The sequence below is a fragment of the Astatotilapia calliptera genome, chromosome 4, assembly GCF_900246225.1.
Source record: "Astatotilapia calliptera chromosome 4, fAstCal1.2, whole genome shotgun sequence".
In the NCBI taxonomy this organism is placed as follows: Eukaryota; Metazoa; Chordata; class Actinopteri; order Cichliformes; family Cichlidae; genus Astatotilapia; species Astatotilapia calliptera.
The window spans coordinates 32,665,132-32,690,393 of NC_039305.1; the positions used below are offsets into that span (position 1 = coordinate 32,665,132).

The window sequence follows — 25,262 nt, forward strand, 5'->3', positions numbered from 1 at the left end:
CGGGTCCGCGCTTTGTGTTTACGTCTTTTTTGCGCTGATTCTGAAGCTGTTAGTTTGATCTCTCTTCAAACAATATTGAGTAAACCAGCAGCAAAAGAAGATCCAAACTACGCTTCACGTAAACATCGTCATGAATTTTCTCTGACTTTTGCTGTTTTGCAAAATTTCCCCGAATTGAATCGAATCGTGGATCAAATCAATTCTAGAAATCAGTGATGACACACAGCTCTAACAGTTACACAATCATACCAAAACTCTGTTCTGATAGTTTCCACTTTCTCTTTTGTATCAAACATACTGAGACAATATTCGGGATAAATAACCACAATTTATCAATAATAACAATTTTTTTATTCAGTTTAGAGGTTTAGAGCCTGTTTCACTTGAATCGTCCACTTGATGGCGCAGTAGAGCAAATGAATCATCACAATGTTTCGAACCATGAGTCGACCAGGTGGATGGAAGCTTCAGTTCATCACGAGGCTTCATCTCACCATCACTAACTGAGTCATTCCACGAGAATGGTTAAAATCGGACTTGGATGTTTTCACATTTTTTACCAAAATGTATTATTTATATGTATATCCCACATCATTAAGGATATATTTAACTATCAGAAAAATGCATTTTCCCATCTCAGGCATTAGTTTTCTTTTATTATTGATCATATTTTCAAGATGTAGTGACTGTAATTCTTCAACCCCGTTATGGACACTTTGGAGGCTCTCTGAACATTATCATAAAATGTATTTCTAAAGACATCAATATGTTTACATTAATTAGATGTCCCCATACTAATTCAATAATTTTACATAGAAAAGTTACATAAAATCACAAATTTTTACTTTCTTAAATCCTGAAATGTAACTAATGAGTGAAAGCAATCTTGTCATTTTTAATCAAAGATTTAGTTTAACTAAGAATTGTAATAAAAATCAATGATCATATGATAGCGCTCAATATCTTAGACAGAGATCCCCAAACATTAAATTATTTTTTTCAACATTTTAAGAAAATTATATATGAAAATGTAGGTGTGACGGGGTTGAGACTAGCATAACAGGGTTGAAGAGACAAATACAGCGTTACATATAAACAGTTGTTTACTCCTAAATTCAATGTACAGGACTGCCATTAACATTATATCTCACTTTGTAACCATAGCAAGGACACCAGATACAAACTGCAGTAGAGTTAAGTTTTATTAATCTCAAGTAAAAACAACCACAACAGCACATTAACAACTAACAAACATTGTAAAGTGAATTGCTCAAATGTAGCATAATGTGTGTGTGTGTGCGTGCGTGCGTGCGTGCGTGTGTGCGTGTGTGCGTGCGTGCGTGCGTGCGTGCGTGCGTGCGTGCGTGTGTGTGTGTGTGTGTGTGCGTGCGTGCGTGCGTGCGTGCGTGTGTGTGTCTAGGCATAAGTGCTGATGAGGTGCTAAAAGTCACCTCACCCTTGCTCCGATAACATACAATTAAACTTGTTGAACTGGTTGAAGTAATAACAATAATAATCAGTTAACGATTTCAGTGTGTCTGTCTGTATCAGTGTCCATGTCAGAGTGTTTTTGCATGTGTGTGCTTGCTTCGGTGTGTGTGTCTGTATATATGCATGAATGTGCCGGTTGTTTCATGAATTCATCTTGTGAGTCGGTTCCACACCTGTTTCAAGACTTCCACATGGCGCCTTGTCACAGCCCATGGGGGTGGAATGAGTTCAAGGACATCATCAAACAGGTACCAGAGGATATCATCCTGATGCGGCCAGAACAATCGGTTTGACCCAACACGATGCATGCATTTGACCTGGACTTGTGTTGTTTGTATGTTTAGAATGATGCCTGGATACAAATCATCGTCATATCTGAGAATACACCATTTACCAACCAGCTCCGGACTCTCCCACTGGATTTCTTTTTCTGGATTCCTCCCACTGCCTGTCTGTGATACAGCTGTTTCTATCTTCTGGCCAACAGTGAAACACTGGGTGTTGCAGCTCTTGCAGTTAAACTGCTTCTGTGTTGTGCACATGCAGCTTACATCACGAACCATCAGTTTTCCTGGAGCTGCAGTAACGACCTGGTGAATTCTCATGGTTCCAGGAACAGCTGGTATCTGCTTCGGCATTTCCTCCATAGCTTCCTCAACATCTTCACTTTTCACAAAGAACAGTTTCACACTTGTGTTTGTTTCAGAAAAGGCCCTGAATAACTCTTCTGCATCTGGGATGTCATGCCCCTTTGCTACCATCATGTCAGCTGCTCTTTTTAAGGCTCCCCCGACACCATCTGGTGCTCCTTTTCCATGACTGGCCTCGAAAAATTCCAAGAACCAGCCTTGAATCCTCTTCTGTCCAGTTCTGTAGTGAAAAGGTAGAAGTTTCCTCGTTGTTTGTATCGCGTACAGGCTTAAAAAGTGCAGCAAAGACACTTGTGGATGTTGGCCTTGAAGGTAATCTAGCCCAGGATTTAGGTGCTGCCATATTGCTGGAGGGCCTTTATGTCTACTGGGGGAGATGGTGCAAAATGACACATGCGGTGGCTGTGTCCCAATATATATATATATATATATATATATATATATATATATATATATATATATATATATATATATATATACACATTGGGACAGCCGTCGTCGCATGGCGGTGACGTAATCGCACTTAAAATGCGTACTTCAAGCGTGCAGTCTCTGAATTGGGACACAGCCTGAGAATCCACAAACATACAACACACCAGTATGAAGGGCAGCCTGCTGATGTGAAGCCCCAAAGTGGACCGCCTGTACTTGAGAACTGTATTTACAGCTGTAGTTTTCTGAGAAGTCAACATGTAAAAGTCTCCTCCCCTGACATGTTGTTCTTCAGCTCACGGCAGAAGGCATACTGCTGCTTGAAGTGATGCATTTGAAATTTCTTTACAAAGCTGTGGAAGAGCTCAATGGGTCCTCTTGTGTGCCCTCCACAGATTTCTTGACTGTCACCTTGACAGTGTCCTTCATCTCTCACGCTCACTCTGCAGGTTTCTCTCCCTTCTTTCAGGATCAGCTTTAAGGCGTTCCCGATACTTCTTTTGCCTTTCTGCTGCTGTTGTTGGTGCCATCTTACTCGCATCCTTAACATGGAACATAAATCACATTCAGCATGCATGCAGTATAAGAATGGTGATTGAATATAATAATAATTGATTTAAATAATTGGATAACTTAACAACCAAAGTATTAAACTCTCAACCCCATAACAATCTCACAACCGCGTTACAATCAAAAACATAACAGGGTTGAGATTTTTGCACAAACGGGCCGCTGCTCAATATAGTGAATACCAGACAGAGAACACATGGCATGCATGAAATTCAAAATCACCATATATTCAGGAACTAACAAAAAACTTTTCATAAGTAATAGTTTTCTTTTTTTCATGTTACGGTGTTGAGTCATTGAGGTTGATGACCACAATATCACAAGATAAATGACTAAAATAAAGGAAAAGAATGGAGCAACTTGCCTGTCTCTGGTCCTGTTGTCCAAAAGACTTCAGTGATGTCACTTCCTGATGTATATGGAATTCTGGATCACACCATTGTATTTATGGGGGTGGGATCATTCATGTGACGGGGTTGAAGGGTTAGTCAGGTACAGGAATAATTGTGATTTTATTGAATAATTAACAATTAAATTTGAAAAAAAGAAATATTAACAGCAAAAGAGCACAAACAGATGTTTAGGTTGATACCAAAATTTATTGACTTTTTAAATAGTTTTATTTGGTATTTTCAAAGTAAACTTTCATCAAGGCCATGAGGGACATGACAAAATAGGTGGTGTCAAATGAAAAAACTGTATTATTTCCCATAAAAAGATCAAAATTAGTTCAGTTTTTTACACTGTATTAAATGGTACATTTCAATATATATGTAAAGCTGTTTAAACAGAAAGTTTGGTGACCCAATAGATGAAATACACCATAAGAGGTGAGAGGGACTCAAATTGTGCCATTTTCATGGAATGACTCGACTACACGACAACCTATGACTCAATGACCCACACATGAATCAACTTTATTTAGTTATTTATTTAATTTTGTACTTTTTTGATATTATTAGGATGATTTAAGTTTAACGAGTAAGTTCTGAGTTCATTCTTGCCACGTCTCTGAGTTTGCTTACAGCTGCAAGGCTCTTAAATACAGTAACAAAGTATTTGTATTTCTTTACCACTAACCTCTGGAAATTATATTACAATACTGTTCAAGAGTTTTGCGCTGTGTTGTAAATTAGTCTCCATGAAAAATGTGCCAATAAGGGCATCATTTGCAGAAAACGTCCATTTGAAATCAAAACTGAGTGTCACGATACGGACTGTGTTGTGACAGCTGAAACGCACAAGCGAAACGTCGTTCGGAGGATTCCTACGGACCGTGAACGCAGCACTGGACTCAGCCCTCCCATCCACCCTCTGTATCGATGTAGTTGTTTCAAAGATGGCGGACTTCCTGCCGTCCCGCTCCGTTTTATCTGCATTTTTCCCCAACTGCCTCCTTACAAGGGGCGAGGCAGAGCAGCTGCGGAAATCCAAAGAGATAGATAAGTGTATTCATCGAGACAAGACTTATGTTAAAAGGCTTGTAAAGATCTTATTGCTCGGGGCGGGAGAAAGCGGCAAGTCCACTTTCCTCAAGCAAATGCGTATTATTCATGGGCAGGACTTCGATCAGAAGGCCAAAGAAGAATTCAGGGCTACGATTTTTAGTAATGTTATTAAAGGTAAGCCGACATTATACCGACTGCTTTTCACATATTGAAACAGGTTTGTTCCGACGTGTGTAGAGATGGGGCTGTAGGAGCAGCCAGTGGGAAGTTGCTAGCTGCTGTTCAGCCGATTTTCTGTGTTCGACCAAGCTAGTCTGGTTAGCTTGTTGAGTAGCCAAGAAACGCCTCTGCTGCTTGTGTGTGCATGGTGGATCTGAACGCAGCACTTGATCGTCTGTGATTAGTAAAAGCTTCGCCGATATTTACGTATGATTTCTGCTCTCTTGTTCAGTCAAAAACATGCAGACTGGTTCGTCTTTATGGACAAAGTTGAGGAAAAGGGAACCAGTTTATTTGGAGTGCACTGGGTGTGTTGTTTATTACTTTTAAGCCTCTAAGTGTTACATAATCGCTCTGTAGCGATGTCTTTTTGCGAACCAGGCCAGTTTTTCATTGCTTTGCGATAAAAGAGCAGACGCGAGCATGCTGTATTATGGGAAGTGTTGCCTTGTGTGGTTTGTCATGAAAGTTTTTGTAGGAAGTGCAGGGCCACCCATGCGAGAGCTGCCGTTTTGTTCCAGCTTAACTGGTTTTCATGCTTTCTGGGGATGTTTGCCAACATTTCAACTGGTCTAAACAGATATTTCTAGTCGCAGAATAATCATATTTATGACATTTTATAGGTGAAAATGGACGTTTTGTTTTTGTTGTTGAATTTGAATATAAATATTAAGTCATTTTTTTGTAATCAAATATTGAAGTAAACCGATGTCCAGATTCTAATTGTTGGCCAAAATAGTCAGCAGTTTACAGATGCAAAGTTATTCATTGGGACTTTCTATAGATAATTGATGAATAAATTAAAACATATTAGATAAGACTAATCTATAAAGGACCATTCATGTCTCTTTAAACATTGTTGAATAACTGAAATCTCACAACCTGCAACCTAACAGGAAAGGAAAAACCAGCTGTTTGTGGAGAAGCACAGCAAACCGTGACCGACAGTTACACAGCAAACAATCGTCAAAGGCATCTGGTAGAGTGAGGCACGTCTGTGGCGCTATGCTCATCACAGCACCATACTTTAAATCATCTAGGTTACTGTTAGCTGAGCTGACATAATTCTGCCCCGTACACGAGGAGGTTTTCTAGTTTTATTCAGTGACGTCTTCAAACTTGTCAAACTTGAGACACAGTTGCAGGCACTGGAGCTCCGAGTGCTCCGAACCTGTGGTTTCACACGTGTTTCACGTTGATACAGATCATACGTTGATTTCAGGGGTTTTCCAGAAAAAAACAGCATCAACTAACTAACTAGGCCTACGTTAAAGAATGATACCGTCCTACTTCCTTAACGTTTCGTCAACATTGAAGGATTCTTATGACCTGCAGCACATTTCCTCTTTCTACCGTCACTCTAACAATTGCTGACAGATGGCATATAAATCTTTTCAGGGTGGGACTCTCACCATGAAGTTTGGGAGTGATTCCTTTAGATTTCTTAGAGCAACTTTCTTATAACAGAGATGAGCAATTTCATCCTGGATGGCGAAATATCGAAATTTGTCAATCCCACCATGATTTCACGAAAACTCGCTTTGCAATTTAACGTCACCGCTGTCTTTACACTGAACGAAGATAACTGATCTGACCAAATCCCTCAGAGGAGTTGCTAAAAAATACAAGATCTGAAAATATCACCAAAATTATACATTGAGTTAAAAATGGCTGACTTCATGTTGTTGGTTCTTTTTGTTGAGACTTTTTACGCCCTGTTGTCTTACAGGCTGCCAAATGTCAGACTCATAGATGAAACGTAGTGCAGCGGCTGCTTTTTGAAATTTTGTAGGTGGTGCTTGGAGACAGTGTGCAATAGGGCTGCCACGATTAGTCGACTACTCACGATTACATCGACTATCAAAATCATCACGACTGATTTAATAGTCGACGCGTCGTTTGAAGCTTTATAAGATCACAAAAGACGCAGGAATAAGTAGCAGGATTTAAGAGTGTAATAACAGACTGAAACAGAAGATGGCAGCACTGCATGTACAAGGATGCCAGCTGCTGTTAAACCCCGAAGAAGAAGAAGCTGTGTCCCAGAATTCATAGCGCCCCAGCTCAGTTTCCAACAATGGCGGCAGCTAGTTAGTTTTAATATCCATCCATTCGCTTCCGCTTATCCTTTTCAGGGTTGCTTCAGGCCGTTTAACGGCACCAGGATGGACCTGAGTGATGCCCCGATCGTGTCATTTGTAGCACATACCCAGTGCATAGAAGAATACATATCCACCATGATTGTTCATCCAGTTTAGTTTTCTACCATTGTTACCACATGAAGTGTTGGCCCTAGTCATCATATCCTGCCTAGAAATGTTCCTGCCCTTGTGCTAATGCAGAGTCACAGTCAGATATATGAAACGTGCGTACTTGCTGATCTTGTTGTTACCAGCTTACGTATTGTGAACCCCGGGCTCGTGCATGCTGCCTGCAGTCTGTTGAGCTGAAGTGTAGAAAGTAGTGACGATGTTAAATACATGAATCAATCATGTCTGAGGAGGAAGTCAGAAAGGCCAAAGGGACAGTGACTGTGGCTCGCTGTCACACAGAGTCTGGATGTTAAAGTTCAAAAAGTAAATGAGATCAGAAAAAGAGAAAGCAACAAAAAGCCTGATCTGTCAGCCTGAGATCAGAAACTCAGGGAAGTGAAAAACTCATTATTGACATGAGGTAGTGACGCCTGTTACTACAAAACTGCCAGAATACAGAGTAAGACAAAAATATTGCTGCATGTCAAAGCTGATCTGCAAACACACAGTTCATCGTGGAAGGGTTTCTGATTGGTGGCAGTTTGTAAACACCCGTCTGACACACACGTGCAGCTCTGTGTTTCTATGCCAGGCGAGCAGTCTCAATCAGTCTCTTTCATACGCTCATTGGGCTGAAGGTGCTGAATTTGAATCAACCAATCAGCAGCAGCCTGTGTGTGATCCCTGGGCAGGAAATCCCTGCTGAGATACAAACACACTGTGGGTCCCACTGAGAAACCTGTGACAGCGTGAGCACGACGACACGTGTGTGAGTCTGCAGCACTGAAACAATGGCCCTGGAGCAGCTGGCGTTGTTGTGGATGCAGACTGTGTCCTCGTTGAAATCGTGTGGTTCACTGTGTTTGTGTAAAGGTCGTTTCTTTTTCTTTTTTTCTTTCTTTCTTTTTTTTTGTGTCCCGTTTGGATCTTTAGCATCAGAATTGTTGTCTTAAGGCCAAGAAAGATGCCAAGCAGATTTATTTTACCAAGTGGATCATCATGGCCTTGCCATATTGGTCCATTTGTTTGACCTTTATTATAATTATGAATTTATTTTATTTTCAGTTGCTACAAACGGGACAGACATGACTGGGGGATAGGACAGGGAGAAAGAATGAAAGAAAGAGAGGGAGAGAAAGAAAGAAAACCAAAGGGGAGAAGAGACGGTGAGAAGGGGGGAAGAAAGAAAAAAAAAACACAAAAAAAAAAAAAAAAACACCTGGGTCACCTGTATGGAGAAAAAAACAGAAGAGAAAGCAAACAACAAAGAGCAACATAATAAAAACGGCACCATCACAATAAACTAGCTAGCAGTAGATATCAGTAAATACTAAATAATAAACGATATTGTGCAGCACGCAAGATAGACAGCGCACAATGTGCTTTGAGGCAGCAGCCAAGAAAGCTGTAGTCTGCGTCTGTGAATACCCGTGTGTACACCTGTGAACATGGACGCTTGTTTTTTTAAAAGGTTCCTTCATGTAATGATCTGCTAGAGGGTGTGGGGGGGCCACAGCCCCGTCCTCCAGGGCATGAAGCAGGTATGGAGGAGATCCAGGCCCCAGACATCCAGAGGCCCCCAGAACACAAGAGACCAAGGAAGACCAACAGAGGGGCAGCCGCGCCACTGTCCCAGAAAGAGCTGAGGAGAGTCCCAGATGAGGGCTCACTCAGCAGCCGCGGAGCAGAAGCCAGGGGGGGTTGCAGTGACGCGCCCGTGAGCTCCGCCGGCAGCCAGCTGTGCCTGAGTGACCGAGCCCCAGGCCGAGACGCCGGGGGCACCCCACCTCCGAAGTGGCCCGAGCGAGCCCCAGGCTCCAGGCCCCGATAAGCGGCCGCCAAGGAGTGAGCCGGTGTGTACCTGGACGCCCACCCCCAGACACAAAGAACCACCAACGCACCGATGTCTGAGGGAGTCCGCCACTGGCAGGGGAAGTGGTGGTAGGTGGAGATAGGCCTCCAAACCTTGGAGGGCCTGAGATGTCCCCAGAGAGGTGGCGCCTGACACCCAACCTGACATATAGACACAGACATACAGGCACACACAGACACAAACATCCATTCCCACCCTCATGCTCTCATATGCACTCACTCCACACTCAACCAACGTGGAGACAGACATAAAGAGACGCTGTACACACAATCACACTCCCCAAGCGTACTCTACAAACCGGGTCTAGGTGCCCCCGCCCCTGGAGGGGGAACTGCACCCAGACCCAGGTGGTGTTACCCTTTTCCCTGCGGTGGGGGGAGGCAGACCGCCCCGACTCCGCAGCAGCAGGGAGGCCCCACACTCCAGACCGCAGTCGGACGGCCAACTCCTCCTCCTAGCCCCCCCGCTCCAGCAGGTCGCAGAGAATGGGGGTGAGAGAAGACTCCAAACCTCCCTCCACCCACTCATTGTAGTGTTGATGCATGTGTGTTCTAAGGTGCAATTAAAACCCAGGAGGGCATGGAGCTACCTGCCAGAGAGCAGCAGGTAAGCGCATAGTCCCTCCTGCTGGCCCTCAATGTCTACGTGTATTTAAAATTGAGAGGTGGGCAACGACGCCAGGGGTGAGGTGTACACCCTGATGGTACTTTGGACTCCGTGTATCGTGCCCACCCCCAAGATCCTATATGTATGTGTAATGAGAGTGTGAGTAATGTGAATGTCTAAGTTGTGGGATAAAATTGAGGCAGAGGCAGCCAGAAGGGGACGGGGGGGGGGGGGGGGGTAGCCTCCTCTGCACCCTGGTGACATACCCCCACTCCAAGGCCCTGCATGTGTGGGTGGTTGTGGTGGAGCGGGAAGAGGGAGGCAGCTGGAGATGGGGAGGGAAGGAAGGGAGGGGCAGGTGACCCCTCCCTGGGGCCAGCTCCCCCGCTGACCCCAGTAGGCACCCCCATACTCCGCGACCCGCCAGGGAAAGGGGGCCCAGACCCATCCAGACCGGGGCCCAGTGCAGCAGCGCCTCCCGGCCCCACAGAGCCCAGGACAGTCCACCCAACCCCACCACAGAGAAAACTGCACCCACCCCACCATCCGCTCATCTTCCAGACTACATGAGACAATAAACACCCAGGCTGAGATCTTCCTCCACCTCTCCTGTATCTCCCCCTCCTGCAGAGAGCTCCTGGGGAGAGGAAAGGTCGTTTCTTAGTGAGGACAGCCACAGCTGCATGTATTACACATGTATGTTTGGCTGTGAAAGAGAGAGAGGTGTTTTTGTCAGCTTATCGTCCACCCTCAGATTTTAGAGCAGGTGATGTCATCACGCAAAATTCTTCATTAAACTTAAACTGTTTGAAAACATTAAACATAATATATTAAGAGAACACCTTAATAGATCGAGGGGCGGTTTTAAGTTCTCCTCTTGCTCCAAGTCTTTGGAGGCTTTGAAGAGGAGTTTCTCTCCTCGTTTGAAGAGAAACCATCAAACGTTACAAAAATGAAAGTAAGAGCACAGTCCTGATATGCAGAAGTAGTTAAGCACACAAAACGTACGGAAGAATAAAACAGAACAATGATAAAGACGTGGAGCTCAGCAATGCAGAAGCTTAAACAGTGTAACTTCCTCTAATCTTATTCATCTCTCTCCTATGTTGTTTTCCCAAATACAGAAATGTGCTTCATTGTCAGGGCAGCTTCTGAAACCACGGTTACCAAAGTATCACAGTTCATTAGTAATAATCAGCCTGGCTCAGCGATGGTCAGAGCGCTGGTAGCTGCACCAATCAAGTTTATCATCATTGTCTGATTCCAAATAGACGGCGTCAGCCTCGCTGTACTTTCATGTTGCACACTGGCAGCACAGACATGTGTGGGCAGCACAGACATGTGTGGGCAGCACAGACATGTGTGGGCAGCACAGACATGTGTGGGCAGCACAGACATGTGTGGGCCTGCACAGGGAGTGGTGTTCCTGACTCATCCTCATCAAATGAGGAAACACAGGAGGATAGTTAGGACTGCTGCTGTGTTGTTGTTGTTGTGTAACTTTGTAAATGCAGACACGCGTGTTAGTAGCGTCTCAATTCCCCCTCTGCTGTTTTGGTCTTGTTTTTCAAACAAAGGTCAGAGTCGATCTTATGTCAGTAATCTGGGGTTATTACACAGAGCTGCTGGTTTGCTTTCCTCCCCAGCACCTGTGTCATGGTTGCTTCCAGATGCTTTTCTCATACAGTCACTGGCAGCTGTGAGCTCCATGACTTTTGTGTAGCTTTGCAGATGTTGCTCGTTGTAATCTCACAGACCATGAGATGTTCTAAAGAGACAGTCACATCCTGTCTCCATGACTCCCTGTGTTCCTGTGTCATGAAGTATACAAATACATTTACATGTTTTCATACATGTATGTCTTTGTGGTATTTTTTCACTATTTGCACTGTTTAGTGATCTTATAAGTCAAATTGTAAAAGTGATATGCAGATGAGTCAGTTATGAAGCTGTAACTTGGAGCCCACATCTGGCCCAGCACACAGATCGCTCATGTGTTTTTGTCACTGTCTGCAGGCATTCGAGTGTTAGTGGATGCTAGAGAGAAGCTGCACATCCCATGGGGTAACACGTCCAACCAGCGGCATGGAAACACTATGATGGCATTTGACACTCGGTCGGCGATGGCTCACGGTCACGGCATGGTGGAGCCCAAAGTTTTTCAGCACTACCTGCCGTCAATCAAGGCCCTGTGGGCGGACCAGGGCATCCAGAATGCCTACGATCGGCGCAGGGAGTTCCAGCTGGTGAGTGAATCTGCTCAAGTCCAGTCGGCTGTCAGGTGACACCTAAAAAACCTTAACTGGTATTCTCACCAAACGCTCAGCTGAAATCGTTATTTAACCCTGTCATGCAGGAATTGTGACAACCTCAGTCTGGATTTTATTCTTTAGTATTTTTATCCATCTTCAGTCATGAAAAGATGAATAACAATCCTGATTGAGGTCGTCATAATGCATGACAGGGTTAAATGACAATAACTACAATGATACAGGTCATACATCTGTAGTAACATTAAAGGACCAGTGGGTGGCAGAGTGTGGGGCGACACATCAGAGTGTAGTGGTTTATGTGCAGGTACACCATCAACACTGACACAAACACAACAGCCTTTGAATAGCTGTCCACTGTAGTGACCAGTATGGTGAAAGGGTGACAGCAGGGGCCAAACAAGATAAACATTTATTGAACACTCAAACAATGTTTTTTAAACATAAATGTGAAGAAAAACCGACAGGAATATTATTCCAGTTTAAATAAACTTAAAAAAAGAAACTTTAACTTTAAATATCCTGTCAAAATGATGCAAGTTAGAAATATGAACATGCTGCCAAAACCCCAGAAAAAGTAAATGAGAGCAAACACAAGGTTGGAGCCGCATGCAGACGAGCTGGGCGCTGCTGCAGGAGTGGAGCTAATAAACTGTGCGGGCCATTCAGTGTCTTTCCCTGAGTGCATCGTTACACTGCAGCTGCATCTGAATCTGCACAGGTGCAGCTCAGCAAAGTGCGCTGACTTGGTTCAACATTACTGCAACAGGGAAAGTGAGGCAGGCTGCACTGGTGCATTAGTGACAGCTTCACTTGAAACGCCTTCACCGCATCACACATGTCCATGAACTGACAGGTTTCCTTGCTGAGCTCAAAAACTCTGAACTTTTATCCCGACTCAGCCAGCGGAGCTCTGCATGAAGGAATGTGGGCAAACTCTGAATCTATTTCCCACATAAAAGACTGAAACTGACGGTGACTTAAACTTTTAGCTCAGATAAAATGTACGGTCTGCGTCACGGTGACCATTACATGCTCCATTTTTAGGACTTCACCACACAGCCTTTCCTGGTGTGTGATGCAGTGATGTGCTGTTAACTCACCGGTACATTTCTCCTGCATCTTTACTCGCATCCTGCTGACTACTTTTTTCACCGCACAGCACCGGCGCTCCATCTGTTGTAAGTCCAACAAGTTTGTCCCAGGGCATTTTCATGTCGTTACACTTTGACATACGTTTTAAAAAATGTCTTTTCCTGTCGTTGTCCCGTGCATCGATTTAATGTCCAATATTTCCTCTCCACGGATGAAGATGGTCAGCTGTGCAATGTCCATCATGTCTGTCCTTTCATCCACAGCCGACTATGCAATAAAGTTTTTGCTTCTTTCACACAACTGTGTTCTTAAATCAGTGACCATCTCACAAACCGATCAGCAATCGTATTTCTGCTCAGGCTCACATTTGCCAAACTCTGTGTTTTGTCTGGACACAAGACGTCGCACAGCTTCATCCTGCAGCTCTTCAGAGTGGTACCGGGCTGATTTGGCTCCTCTGCTACAATAAAACTTGCTTTCACAACAGCTTCACTTTGTGGTTTTGCTCTGGTGACAAACGTCTGCTGAAACGTCAGATTCTTCTTTAGCTCTTCTACTTCCTGTAGTTTCTGCGTTTCGGTTTTTCGGCTTATCCTGACGTTTTGTCTCGTAGTGCCGTCTTAAATTAAATTCCTTCATTACAGCCACATTAGCTCCACTAATAAGACGCACGGGTTTACCAGCATGTCTGTAAACATATATTCAGTCTCCCACCGGCGCTGAAAGGCTCTGCTTTCAGAATCGTTTCTCGCCACCATTGTGAGCGGCGAGCTTCACAATAACAGAAGTTTGGCTTGATTGACGCGGGAATGTTCCCAGGTAGCCTAGCGTTCAGCAAGGAGGCTGCAGCGCTGCATTATGGGATCTGTTGTCTGTGTGTTATTAGCGTCTCATATCGCCGGGCCATGCATAACAGTAATAAAAAATCTATATAAAATGATCTGGCGGGCCGGAAGTGGCCTTGACTTTGACACATGTGGGTTAGAGGATGTTTGCATTCACTGAATCAAACAACCCACTAGGGCTGCCACGATTGGTCGACTAGTCACGATTACGTCGACTATCAAACTCGTCGACGACTGATTTAATAGTCGACGCGTCGTTTGAAGCTTTGTAAGATCCCAAAAGACGCAGGAATAAGTAGCAGGATTTAAGAGTAATAACGGACAAACAGAAGATGGCAGCACTGCATGTACAAGGATGCCAGCTGCCGTTAAACCTCGAAGAAGAAGAAGAAGCTGTGACCCAGAATTCATAGCGCGGCCCAGCTCAGTTTCCAACAATGGCGGCAGCTAGTTAGTTTTAATACTACTCTTATTATTCTTTCTGGGTCACAAAATAAACGTTTAACATATTTTCAGGGAGAATGTAGCTGTGTAAACCTCAAATATCGGCTCAGTTTATCAGGACACCGCATATTTTCAAAAGCGCTCCGACGTTTTCGGAGACGGCTGTTACCCACTAGCTCGATAGCGAGCCGGGGGCTAGGCTCAGTAGAGCCGTGAGAACACCGGACTCCCGGCAAATCGTCTTCAAACCCACCGCCGTCTTTCACTGCTCAGGTTAAATATGATATATGAGTCACTTAGATAACTTAAAAATGTTATTGTTTGGCTTTTTTCAGTATTTTATTTGTTCCTGAGTAAATCTGTTTGGCTGAGATTAAAGTTTTTACACAGCTGAATAAACATCAAGCAGACAGCTGATTATCAGAAGTGTGAGATGCTCCAGAATTTACTCCGGTGTCCTGTTATATTTTAGATAGCAAGGAGTTTATTAAACTTCACCGAAACAATCTGCAAATTTCAATAAAATTTAATAAACTATCATCTTGTCTTTATTTTTAGTTAGCACAGACCTTAAACACTTAAAGCTGTAAGCTAATGATAGTTATATAAGAGCAGATGCTGCTGGTGCAATAAGCTGTACTTTTACGTCCAATGGATGATGATCTGATTAGTCGACTAATCGCAAAATTAATCCGTGACTAGTCAACTATCAAAATAACCGTTTGTGGCGGCCCTACAACCCACCAAACCCACGATACAGTTGGAAGAAACAGGTAGTTCCAGTTTTTCAGGTTTCCACATGCCACGGTCTCTGCAGTGAGGCTGACTGTTGCATATCTACCCTGGATGACACAAACACAGCTGAACCCTTATTCATGGGAGTTTCACTAGTAATCAAAAGCCGCCATCTTCTTCTGATGCCACCCACAACCTCAGATGAAACCACTGCCTGCTGTCTGAGCATGCTCTATGGTTCATCTTTGCTTTTAGATAAAGACGGGGAGAATAGATGAAGGAGACCTGAGTGTGCCCCCGCCCAGGGTCAGAGGGGATGGGCTTCAGTGTAGAGCAGGGCGATATGGCCAAAAATATTTATCACGATATATATTTGAAAATTTGCGATAACGATATAACTGACGATATAATTGATGCGAGACAAAATACAACTCCACAACATTACTAGCACAAAAAAAACCCCATCCATTTATTTTCACTTAAACAAGCAGCTGTTTTTATGTGCATTAAAGCTTTATAAAAATTTAACAGTGCAAATGCAAATTCCTTGCTGAAAGTTTAACCAAAAGGCATTTCCAGTAGAAATGGGCTGACATATCCTGAGCATAACCATGTATAATATCCACTGAAGTTAAAAAGAGGAGCTTTGCAACATTAAACTGCAGTGTGCAGTACGTATTTTTCGCACCATAAGGTGCACGGGATTATAAGGCACATTAAGCGAAACAAAGCAGTCAGATAAATCAAACTTTATTAAACTCATTCTTCTTGCTTCCTCCACTTCTGTCCCATCGATTCATTAATGCTGTATTCTATCACAGCTGCTCTATTCCCATGTTGTTGCAGTATATGAATGACTAACCTCGTATTGTGGATGGATTATCTCAGTTGTTCTCCTGACTGAAGTTTGGTCCGTTTACAGCATCCTGCCATGCGATTGCATTTGTCTCTAACCATGAGGAACCTTAACGTTAACTTTTATAAGTGGAAAAGTGTTAGTGTTCATCCTCCAGCTTCACTGTTTATGTTATGCTAACATAGCTGTGTCGCTAGCGATCACGTAGCACATGATTATATACCAGCTAGCCCAACTTCAGTAACCCTACAAACGTCACTGCTGTTTAGTTTCCTGTCTTCATTTATGTTGGAAGTGATAGCAGAGCTGTACGTTTGAATGTTTTCAGAAATCTCTCCGTCAGAACATGCTATATCATGGAAATTAGCGAGCTAACCTCCTGCTAACCTCCTGCTAACTTCTAACTTAAATGTAATAAATTCTGTTTTCATGGATGCCTGGAATTTAAACTTCATAGTTATACCTGGTAAAGCAGCAACGCTGATTATTTTATTAAAGATGAAAGAATTTAGACAGTTTTTAACTCTCAGTGATGTTCGTTTGACTTTGGGACCTGAAGACGGAGTTTCGGACCCAGATTACTCCCAGATTTATGAGCACCTTAGTGCGACAAATACGGCAATAACGACGGCCCGCCTGCATGTTCTGCAAAAAAACTGTGCTTTGGTGTGTATCTGACGGACAAACACCAAACCAGTTCCACATCACTGAAGTTGCACCATTTTTACAAACCAATTCTGGTTCATCCGTTTCACTCAACGATCCGCGTTCCCCCTTCTCATTCTCCGTCGCCGCCATGGTTTTTCCACCATGTGCGTATGAAAACAAAGCCACTGCGCATGTGTGTTTTACCCATATTCTATCGTGATATTTTCTTTTCTTATTGTTGCCCAAAATTATACCGGTATTACTGTGAACGGTATAATATGGCCCAGCCCTACTCCAGTGCTTAGTAATATGGATCCATGGCTTGAGACAGTAATGAGAGAGGAAACCTACAAAGATGCAGTCTGAGTGCTGCGTACCTGCAGGATACAACAGGGCTTCGTAGACACCAACAAAGCTGTGATGGTTTGGGTTTAGCATCACTGGCTGAACTGGGTCATACAGGTACTGTTTTATTATTTGGCTCTGACTCCCAGGCAGTCCCATTACATGGACAGTTTCTACTGTTCAGCTGCTCGAGCTAATCCATGAGCTTGGCTCTAAAAACCTTGTAGGATTGTGTTGTGGATGCATCAGTCTAAAAGCAGCTAAATGTATTTTTCTAAAAGAAAAAGGATGGGTGGTATCCCATTAAGTAAATGACATTAATGCGAACACCTCCCATGCAGAGGAGGGTCTCATGTGTCACATCTGACATGGATCTCCACTCTTTCTCTTTCAGGGGGAGTCGGTCAAGTATTTCCTGGACAATTTGGAAAAACTCGGACAGTCGGTAAGTCCCAAACACACACTAACAGAATAAAAGTGTAGTAACACCAACTTTGTGTGTTATTTTACACATTTAGGGACAAAGTCTCAGACATGTGGACGATTTTAGCCAAAAACTGAAAACTGCTAAGAGCTTAACTCAGCAGTTTCAAACTATCCAGCTGTGACGAGGAGACGAATGAGTTTGTTTTTCAGCTGTTTCACTGGACCGTGAGTTACTCTTTGACATGTTTAGCTCAGTTCACGAGGCCTGGCACTGAAACTGAACTGGGCTTCCCAGAAACTAGATCATCCATCCCTCCACCCATCCCTCCCTTCATCCACCCATCCATCCAGCCATCTAGCCACCCATCCATCCATCCCTCCACGCACCCATGCATCCACTAATCCATCGACCCAGCCACCAATCCATCATTACAGTCTATTCGTGATTTAATAAGGGAGTGGATTGTTTTTTGGATTTTGTTTCCCACACGTGGCGAGGTCGGTTTGATAGTTTTTCCCTGTAAAAAATGAAATCATTATTTAAAAACTGCGTTTTGTGTCATCTGTGTCCAAGAGCCGAACATGCACACATAAATCATAAGAGTTTTTCATGCACTGTAATTCTGCATCGAATATGCTGATATCAGTAAACCTGTAAATGAAATGCAGAACACCAGATTATACTTCCAAAGTTTTGATGTGCCATAATTGGATTTTCAAATGTGGAAAAACAAACACTGACAACATCTAAGGACATCAGAAGGCAGCGGGATTTTCCCGCACTATGACAACACATGTCTGGTCTCATCTGGGAGGTTATTGGTGATATTTTCTTTGCGTTAGCTTTCAGAGATTAACTGTGAATCCCAGAACGTTGTGTTTTCCAGGTCTGGTTCGGTGTGTGGCATTAGTTAGTGTGTTTATTTAGCCACTTTCTTTGGATATTCCTGCAATTCAGAGCCGTGTAAAGATCAAAAGTACTTTTTTAATCTTTTAGATAAAGAGCATAAATAAAAGTAAAAGTTCTTTAAGGACCACAGAGCAGCCTTTTGTGTCTGACAGCGAAACGTCAGACGACTTTGAAGGGAGACGCTGAGTGCTGAGGGTGTGGACAGTGGTGCGAGTACTTTGAGGAGCTCCTCAGTCCTATTGGCATGTCACAGGGCAACAACAGTCTGGGGATGGGGGTGATTTGTCCATCAGTAGGGATTGAGTTCACTATAATCAAACCACACTGCTGGGCAGGCTCTGCACGGCTCTGCACGCTGTGGGTTGTCCTGGTTGATGCGCCTCCACAGCAATGCATGGAATTTAAAGCCAGTGCCTTAGGACTGTAGGATTGGCACATTGGGAGGTCATCTTTTCTTTTGGTAGCTGATCTCTGAGTTTCTTTTAAAAACAGTTGTTTGTTTTGTTTGTTGTGTTTTTTAAGTAACTCTTAAGTAGATCAGTGCAACTTTACCAGTGTAAAGTGTTTTGGTGTAAATCTTGACAAAAGCATATCACACTGCAACACTTATCTGCTTGCAGGACTACCTTCCCAGCCAGCAGGACATCCTTCTGGCCAGAAAACCCACCAAGGGCATCCACGAGTATGATTTTGAGATTAAGAATGTGCCTTTCAAAATGGTGGACGTGGGTGGGCAGCGCTCTGAGAGACGGCGCTGGTTTGAATGTTTTGAGTCGGTCACATCCATCCTCTTCCTTGTGTCCTCCTCTGAGTACGACCAGGTGAGTTATGTGGAAGCAGAGTGTTGCTCAGTATGCTAACCTGGCTAAAGATTCAGCTAACAGCAGTTAGTTGGGTCTTTGTCTTCTTACTGAGTTCAGATTGATTGGAAAGCCTGTCTCGAACCCTCTGATGTTCTGTCTACTGGTGTTTTTCATGGAAACCTTCACTAAGTATCCTGCTTTGTTTACTTTGGTTAATGTCATTTAGGGATGTTTTTGTCCAGTGGTGAAGCAGCTTTGAGTCTAACAGTGGTGTGCAGTGATGCTGATTACATAACGAGTATGTATAACAATAAATGGAGGCGTTTGGGAGAGGGGGGTTGCAAAGCAGCTTGCAGGGCAGCAGCAGCTCCATGCAGGGTGATGCAGTTAGATAGCGTGCCCCAGTAGGATATGCATGAAGGAACCGACTGAGCCAACAGCTGGACAAACGTAGAGACTGATCCATCTGTAGATCTCAGCTAACCTGCAGCGCTCTGGCTGGACTCCACAGTCGGCCTTAACCTCAGTCTGTGCTCAGATTTGGTGGGTGTGCTTACCATCATTAAAATGTTTGAGAACAGGACATCATATTTTAGACTTCAACTTTCCAAAACCACATCAAAGTTGATTTTCCTAGAAGTTTTAGAGGCTTAGTGATCGATGCCCATGATACCACCATCCAGCATGGCTCCGTCACAGTGCACGCTGCTGCGATGGTGAAAGCTACTAGAAATCCTGCTATTTTACTTCTGCCGGTTGAGTCGAGCTGCTTTTCATACCACATGTCTGCGTTCTAACACATCCAGGTGCTCATGGAAGACCGGCAGACTAACCGACTGAGCGAGTCACTAAACATCTTTGAGACCATAGTCAACAACCGGGTCTTCAGCAATGTCTCCATCATCCTCTTCCTCAACAAGACGGACCTGCTGGGGGAGAAGGTGAAGCAAGTGTCCATCAAAGACTACTTCCCCGAGTTCTCTGGTGACCCCATGAGTTTGGCGGATGTCCAGTGCTTCCTGGTGGAATGCTTTCGCAAAAAGCGTCGCGAGCAGCAACAGAAGCCTCCGCAGCAACTGAAGCCTCTGTACCACCACTTCACCACAGCCATCAACACTGAAAACATCCGGCTGGTGTTCCGTGATGTCAAGGACACCATCCTGCACGACAACCTCAAGCAGCTGATGCTGCAGTGAGGGAGCGCGGCAGGGAAGGGCGGAGGCAAAGGGAACATGGCTTGCAGTGTCTCTTTCAGCAGCCATAGGAGGAGCGGACAGCGCCACTGCTTTCACCCACCCAGGATTTGGCTCTGCCCCTCACTGTTGAACTTGACTGTGTATTAAAGCAACCACTACTATGGCCACTCCCCCCTGTGCTTCTTTGCTTAACAAGCGTGTTCACTGTAACTTATAACAGCCCACTGTGGCTGAGTTCTTCCTGCCCTTAGACCCATGTAACTGACCTGTAGTCCTCACTCTCTCAGGCCACGCCCACACTCCTGAGCATCCTTTATAGTGTCCCTGTATCCTGCTGGAGAGGAGGGGGTGATGCAGGCCGCTATCAGTGACTGTTACCGAGGTGTTGTTGTAAATGTGCTCTTCACTGTGCCTTGGTGTGGATTTATACTTTTCTAATCATTTTGTTTTCTATTGTATGAACATACTGTTTTAACCTATGCATTTTTCTATCTCATAGGGGTTTACACTTTGACATTTGGACTGTTACAGTTATTCAAAGATGTCGGGGTGCTGCAGACACAAACACGCCGCTTGTTGAAAGCCGGTCGGGGTTTGGGGTGACCCACAGTACTGGTGCTGTTTCTCAGGGCACCATTTCTAAACCACTACTGTGATTTGATACAGTGCAGAGCATGTGTACCTTACCCTTGCACCAGTCAAACGGGTTTCCCCTTTATTTGCCACAAAACCGGCCGGAGTTGTACTTCAGAAGTACTCTGGCCGTCGACCTCAGCCTTATTTTACTGCGAGTGATTTGACCCGTGTGCTTGCACATATGCTAACATGTGATTTGTGGATGCTGCCTCATTGACAGTGGTTAAAGATAACACTAAGGGACAAATGTAAAGCGGCTTTTCTCAGACGGATGGCAGATGTTGCAGTGCGGGTTGAGCCCCTGGGTTTTCTTCAGTGGTACAGAGAGAGGGATTTTTCTCCTCAATAGAATTATCGCCTTAAGTGTTGCGTATTGCACTGCAGGCGATGAGGTGGCCATCTTGCCTTTTGTCTTAATCAGCTCTTCATGTTGCAGGCCGCCCCTCACCACAGGGACATATTCCCACTGCAGTCTGTGCAGCTAGTTTCTGCTGGCTGCTCTCGTTTTGTATAAAGTTCACGTGTCCATTCTAACACATGTGTCCCTCACATCGACCTAAAGCTTGTTGCAACCGCTCTAACTTTCCACACAGTATAATGGTAAGTGTTATTTTGCTACGTGGTGTTTTTGGTTTGGGGTTTTTAAGCAGAAGCAGGCATCTATTAGACTGTCTTGTGTTGTTTAAGGGGCTTCCTGTGTCTTTACAACACGAATGCCACAATCCTGTACGTGTCCCTGCAAATAACAGGCTCCGCTGGTCCATGCTAACCAGTTGTAAAAGTAGTCTTGTTGTCTTTTTGGGGGTGAGCAGTTCCACACTGTAGACTTTTGAACAATGGGAACATTCTGTGTGCGTCAGCATGGGTATTTTTTTTGTACTTTCTAATTGTGATAATTGCTAATGTTGAATAAGTAAAGAATACTTAATGTTAATCACTGTTAATAAGTGTTGTGCACAGACTTGTAACTGAGCTGCAAAGCTTCAAAGGGACACGAGGCAACTGAGAAACTGGCTGAAAAGGTTTGTCTGATGTGACCACAGAACTGTGCATTTACAAATACTATCATTAACTTCTTTGTCTTATCAGATCTGCACCTGCAGTGTTGACTCAACTCAAATAAAGTTTCCTCAAATACAACAGGTGACAAAAACCTGTGTGGGCTGCCAGAGCGATTTCACACTGTGCAGGGGGGGGGGGGGTCTTGGAAGAGACCACTCCCATCAGGATGATAGATAATCACTGTCAATGACTGAGTGACCCATCACTAAATGAGGCGGTCAGAGTTTGATTTGTGGGCGTGTCATGTTCAGCTCACTGATGCTGTGACAAAACAGGACCGTGTGTGTGTGTGTGTGTGTGTGTGTGTGTGTGTGTGTGTGTGTGTGTGTGTGTGTGTGTGTCGTCTGAGCGTCTCATGTCACTGAAGCTTGTTGTTGAAGTGTTATCAGGACAGGCCTGCACCCTGACACCACCCTGATTGTGATTGTTGTCACACAGAAGCATGAGTGTGTTTGTGAGGTCACAGTCTGATGACACTTTTCGTTAGAAGTTGTGCTCCATCAGGATACGTGCCATGTGTACAAAGACACATTAAGCCAAGCAAACTGAGCTCTCTCCATCATTTATCGCTTTGTGCCTGTTTGCATCCATTCTTTACTGCCATCTTGCTCTCTGCAGCTTCTCTCCTCCTGCTACCCCCCAAAAACCCATCTCCATAGAGACTGTGTCAGCTCCCAAACAGACAAAAAACAAACTAAAAACCAGCAACAAACAACTTGAACATAAAAAATCACAAAGAAAGAACAATACAGTATCCACATCTGAACCAAAGAGTAACACAGTGAAATGTGGATTATTAAATATTAGGTCTCTCTGCTCCAAGTCTGTTAGTACATGACTTAATAACTGATCAACAAATCGACTTACTCTGCCTTACGTCTTGATGCATGCTCAATCATCCAGGTAAGGAAATCTCCAAAAGTTGATTCTGTTCATCTGGACGTTTTCAGTGGGAGAAACGTTTTGTCGTCATCCAGGTGACGTCTTCAGTCTCAGCTGACTGCAGGTTTCAACCTTATAAACAGGACATAATGACTGAAACCAGCCCAGTGAAGGAACAATGGGCTGGGAGGTGACAGAATGATGCACCAACAATGACCAACTGAGGCCACAAGATGGCAGCGTGAAGGCTGGATGCACACTGGCAGGCCAGGAGCTTTGGCTGCTTTACTTTAGACATAATTGAAACGTACCATTGTTAGATTTGCAGTGCTCGTCCTGATCACTGTCTTTATCAGAATCAGAATACTTTATTCATCCCGAGGGAAATTAGGGTTACAGCAGGCAGCACGCTAATGGCGCATGCACACTTACAAAGGAACCTTCTGACCAACTTTACACAAACATCACATTGGGCAGACATGTCAGAAAGGTAGGCTGATAGGAAAAAAACAACGAAAATACATAACATGAGGTAAGAGGAGGAGAAAAAAAAAACTCCACTCAGACTGAGCTCCTAGTGGGAGAACAGTTTGATAACAGAAAAAACAAAAGCACATGACTATCAATACACCATAGAAACACGAGACAAGCAACAGGGCGGGTAAAGGGTAAGAGAGAGCCGGCGTAGACAGCGCATCCGGTCCTGCAGCATCTGTGCTGGTCCAGTTGACTGCCATCTACCCCGGTAGGGCACAAGCATCGAAGGCGTTGGAAAGGGAGGGGGGATGAGTGAGTGCTTATCAGTGTAAGTGTGTGTGTGTGCGTGTCCATAGTTTAGCTGAGACAGTGTCCTTCGGCCTATCAGGCTAAGTAAACAGTCCTCCAGCCAATCCAGGTGTCCTTGCATGGGATGGGAAGAATAGCCGTAACACAGTCGTTATCAGGGAGTGATTGTTCGGCTCCAGCCTTGGGCCTGCAGCTGGCGCCGTTATGGGGATCCGCAATGTTTATGTTGGTTTTGTTAATTTCATGCGAGCAGCCCAGGAGAATTTTCAGGCTGCTCTTTAACACTCTGACACTGGCCTCTCGATCTCCCGTTGGAGAGTCGCGAGCCTCCCCATGATGGTATCAAACTTCTGTTCCATGGTGTTATCGTTCTTTTGATTCTGAGACCTCACAGCTGCAGTGATCCGTTCCGCGATGTTTTCCAACTGTCGCTCAAGGGTCTCATTTTGAGCAGGCCTCTCTCTGATGTATCCCCCCATACGCTCAATGGTGTTGTTTTGAGCCTTCACAGCAGCTGCAAGCGTCTCCAAGGTGTTGATCATATTACGTTCGTTGTGAGAGGTCGCGCCTCGTTCCATTTCGATTCCAGCGGGCAGCCTTGGGGGGGGGGGGTTTGAACAGCCGGTTCCGCTCTCTTATTTCTCCGATAAACCAGGGCTAGGCCAACGCCGATCAGCATGAACCCTGTTATCACGGTTCCGAATAGATAGATATCTTCAGCGTCCTCGATCAACAGTCCCGCCAGGCACATGATCCTCCAGTTCTGCCACCCGTCCATCGTGTATCCGGCAGGGAAAGTCCCTCCAGGGCACTCAGGCTCTCCCGAGCCCAGACTTCTCGTTGAGAAAAGGGTGTCAATAGCATTCAGAGACCAGTTGATCAAATCCATAATTCTCTTTTAGGTTTTAGAGAACGACAGTGGGAGACTGTTCCAGGGAAAGTAATGCACACAAGACAAGGACATAGAGGCTAAGCAGGGAAGATAAGGGTGAGGAGGAGAGGAGAAAAGTGCGACCGCCTTCGCTGAGAGCTAAAGATCTAAAGACACAAAATATGTTTACAACCAAACAGGTAAGTTACAGTAAAAAATTAGTTTAATTTGGCCTAAACGACAGAGACACGAGACACAGTGCAGTGAAACTGTGGCTCAGTGTGTCACAGGTGGCAGCTCTAACCTGGAACTGGAAACACTTTCTAAGCACTGACCTGAGTTTGGGTCTGAGCTCCACCTGCTGCAGCCGCAACACAAGGAGCTGCTGTTGGTCGTACCAATCAGCATGGATGCTGACCTACACATTCAAAACTGATCAAACACAAGGATTAGAAGTGAAGATTCAGATTTATTTGTATAGCGCCAAATCACACAACGGTTGCCTCAAGGCCCCACAATGATTGGTTTCCAGGACATGGACCAAGCTTAGTCGATTTCACTTTGAGTTTACTGCAATTTGTTACGTTTTTAGTCTAGGCAAGTAATTAAACGCAACAAGAAGTTTGCCCATTCACACCCCACCCAAGCAAGAACACCAACAATGATACCTTTTAAAGTGCTAAGCAGCCATTTATTTACTTCTGCAGTGAGCAATGCCAAAAATAACAAACAAAACTCCCTCGTGGTCCCTACGCTTCCCTACACAAAAATGAAAAAAAAACCAAACAAAAGACAATTCACTTACCTAGCTTTCTAATGAAAAAACAGGAGAAAACTTATTCAACAAAAATGGCTTCTCACGCCTACTACGCTGCTGCAGTGAAGGATATATACAAAGTGAACAAAACGTA

At 44.4% G+C, this 25,262-nt stretch overlaps 1 protein-coding gene across 1 annotated transcript; it reads left to right on the forward strand.

Annotated features, from left to right (window-relative positions):
• The first annotated feature begins 4,408 nt into the window (after positions 1-4,408).
• On the forward strand, positions 4,409-21,903 carry LOC113021492 (guanine nucleotide-binding protein subunit alpha-13-like). Its single transcript, XM_026166248.1, has 5 exons — positions 4,409-4,765; positions 11,558-11,787; positions 17,174-17,224; positions 18,736-18,936; positions 19,725-21,903. Exons 1-5 carry the CDS (start codon positions 4,483-4,485, stop codon positions 20,112-20,114), a joined length of 1,155 nt encoding a protein of 384 aa, XP_026022033.1. The 5' UTR covers positions 4,409-4,482; the 3' UTR covers positions 20,115-21,903.
• The last annotated feature ends 3,359 nt before the right edge of the window (positions 21,904-25,262 follow it).

What these genes read in the sequence shown, in the direction of transcription:
- LOC113021492 (XM_026166248.1), top strand. Translation starts at nt 4,483, where the DNA reads ATGGCGGACTTCCTGCCGTCCCGCTCCGTTTTATCTGCATTTTTCCCC. An exon ending in GGCGCAGGGAGTTCCAGCTG is followed by an intron (nt 11,788 to 17,173) that starts GTGAGTGAATCT and finishes TTTCTCTTTCAG; the next exon opens with GGGGAGTCGGTCAAGTATTT. An exon ending in TGGAAAAACTCGGACAGTCG is followed by an intron (nt 17,225 to 18,735) that starts GTAAGTCCCAAA and finishes ATCTGCTTGCAG; the next exon opens with GACTACCTTCCCAGCCAGCA.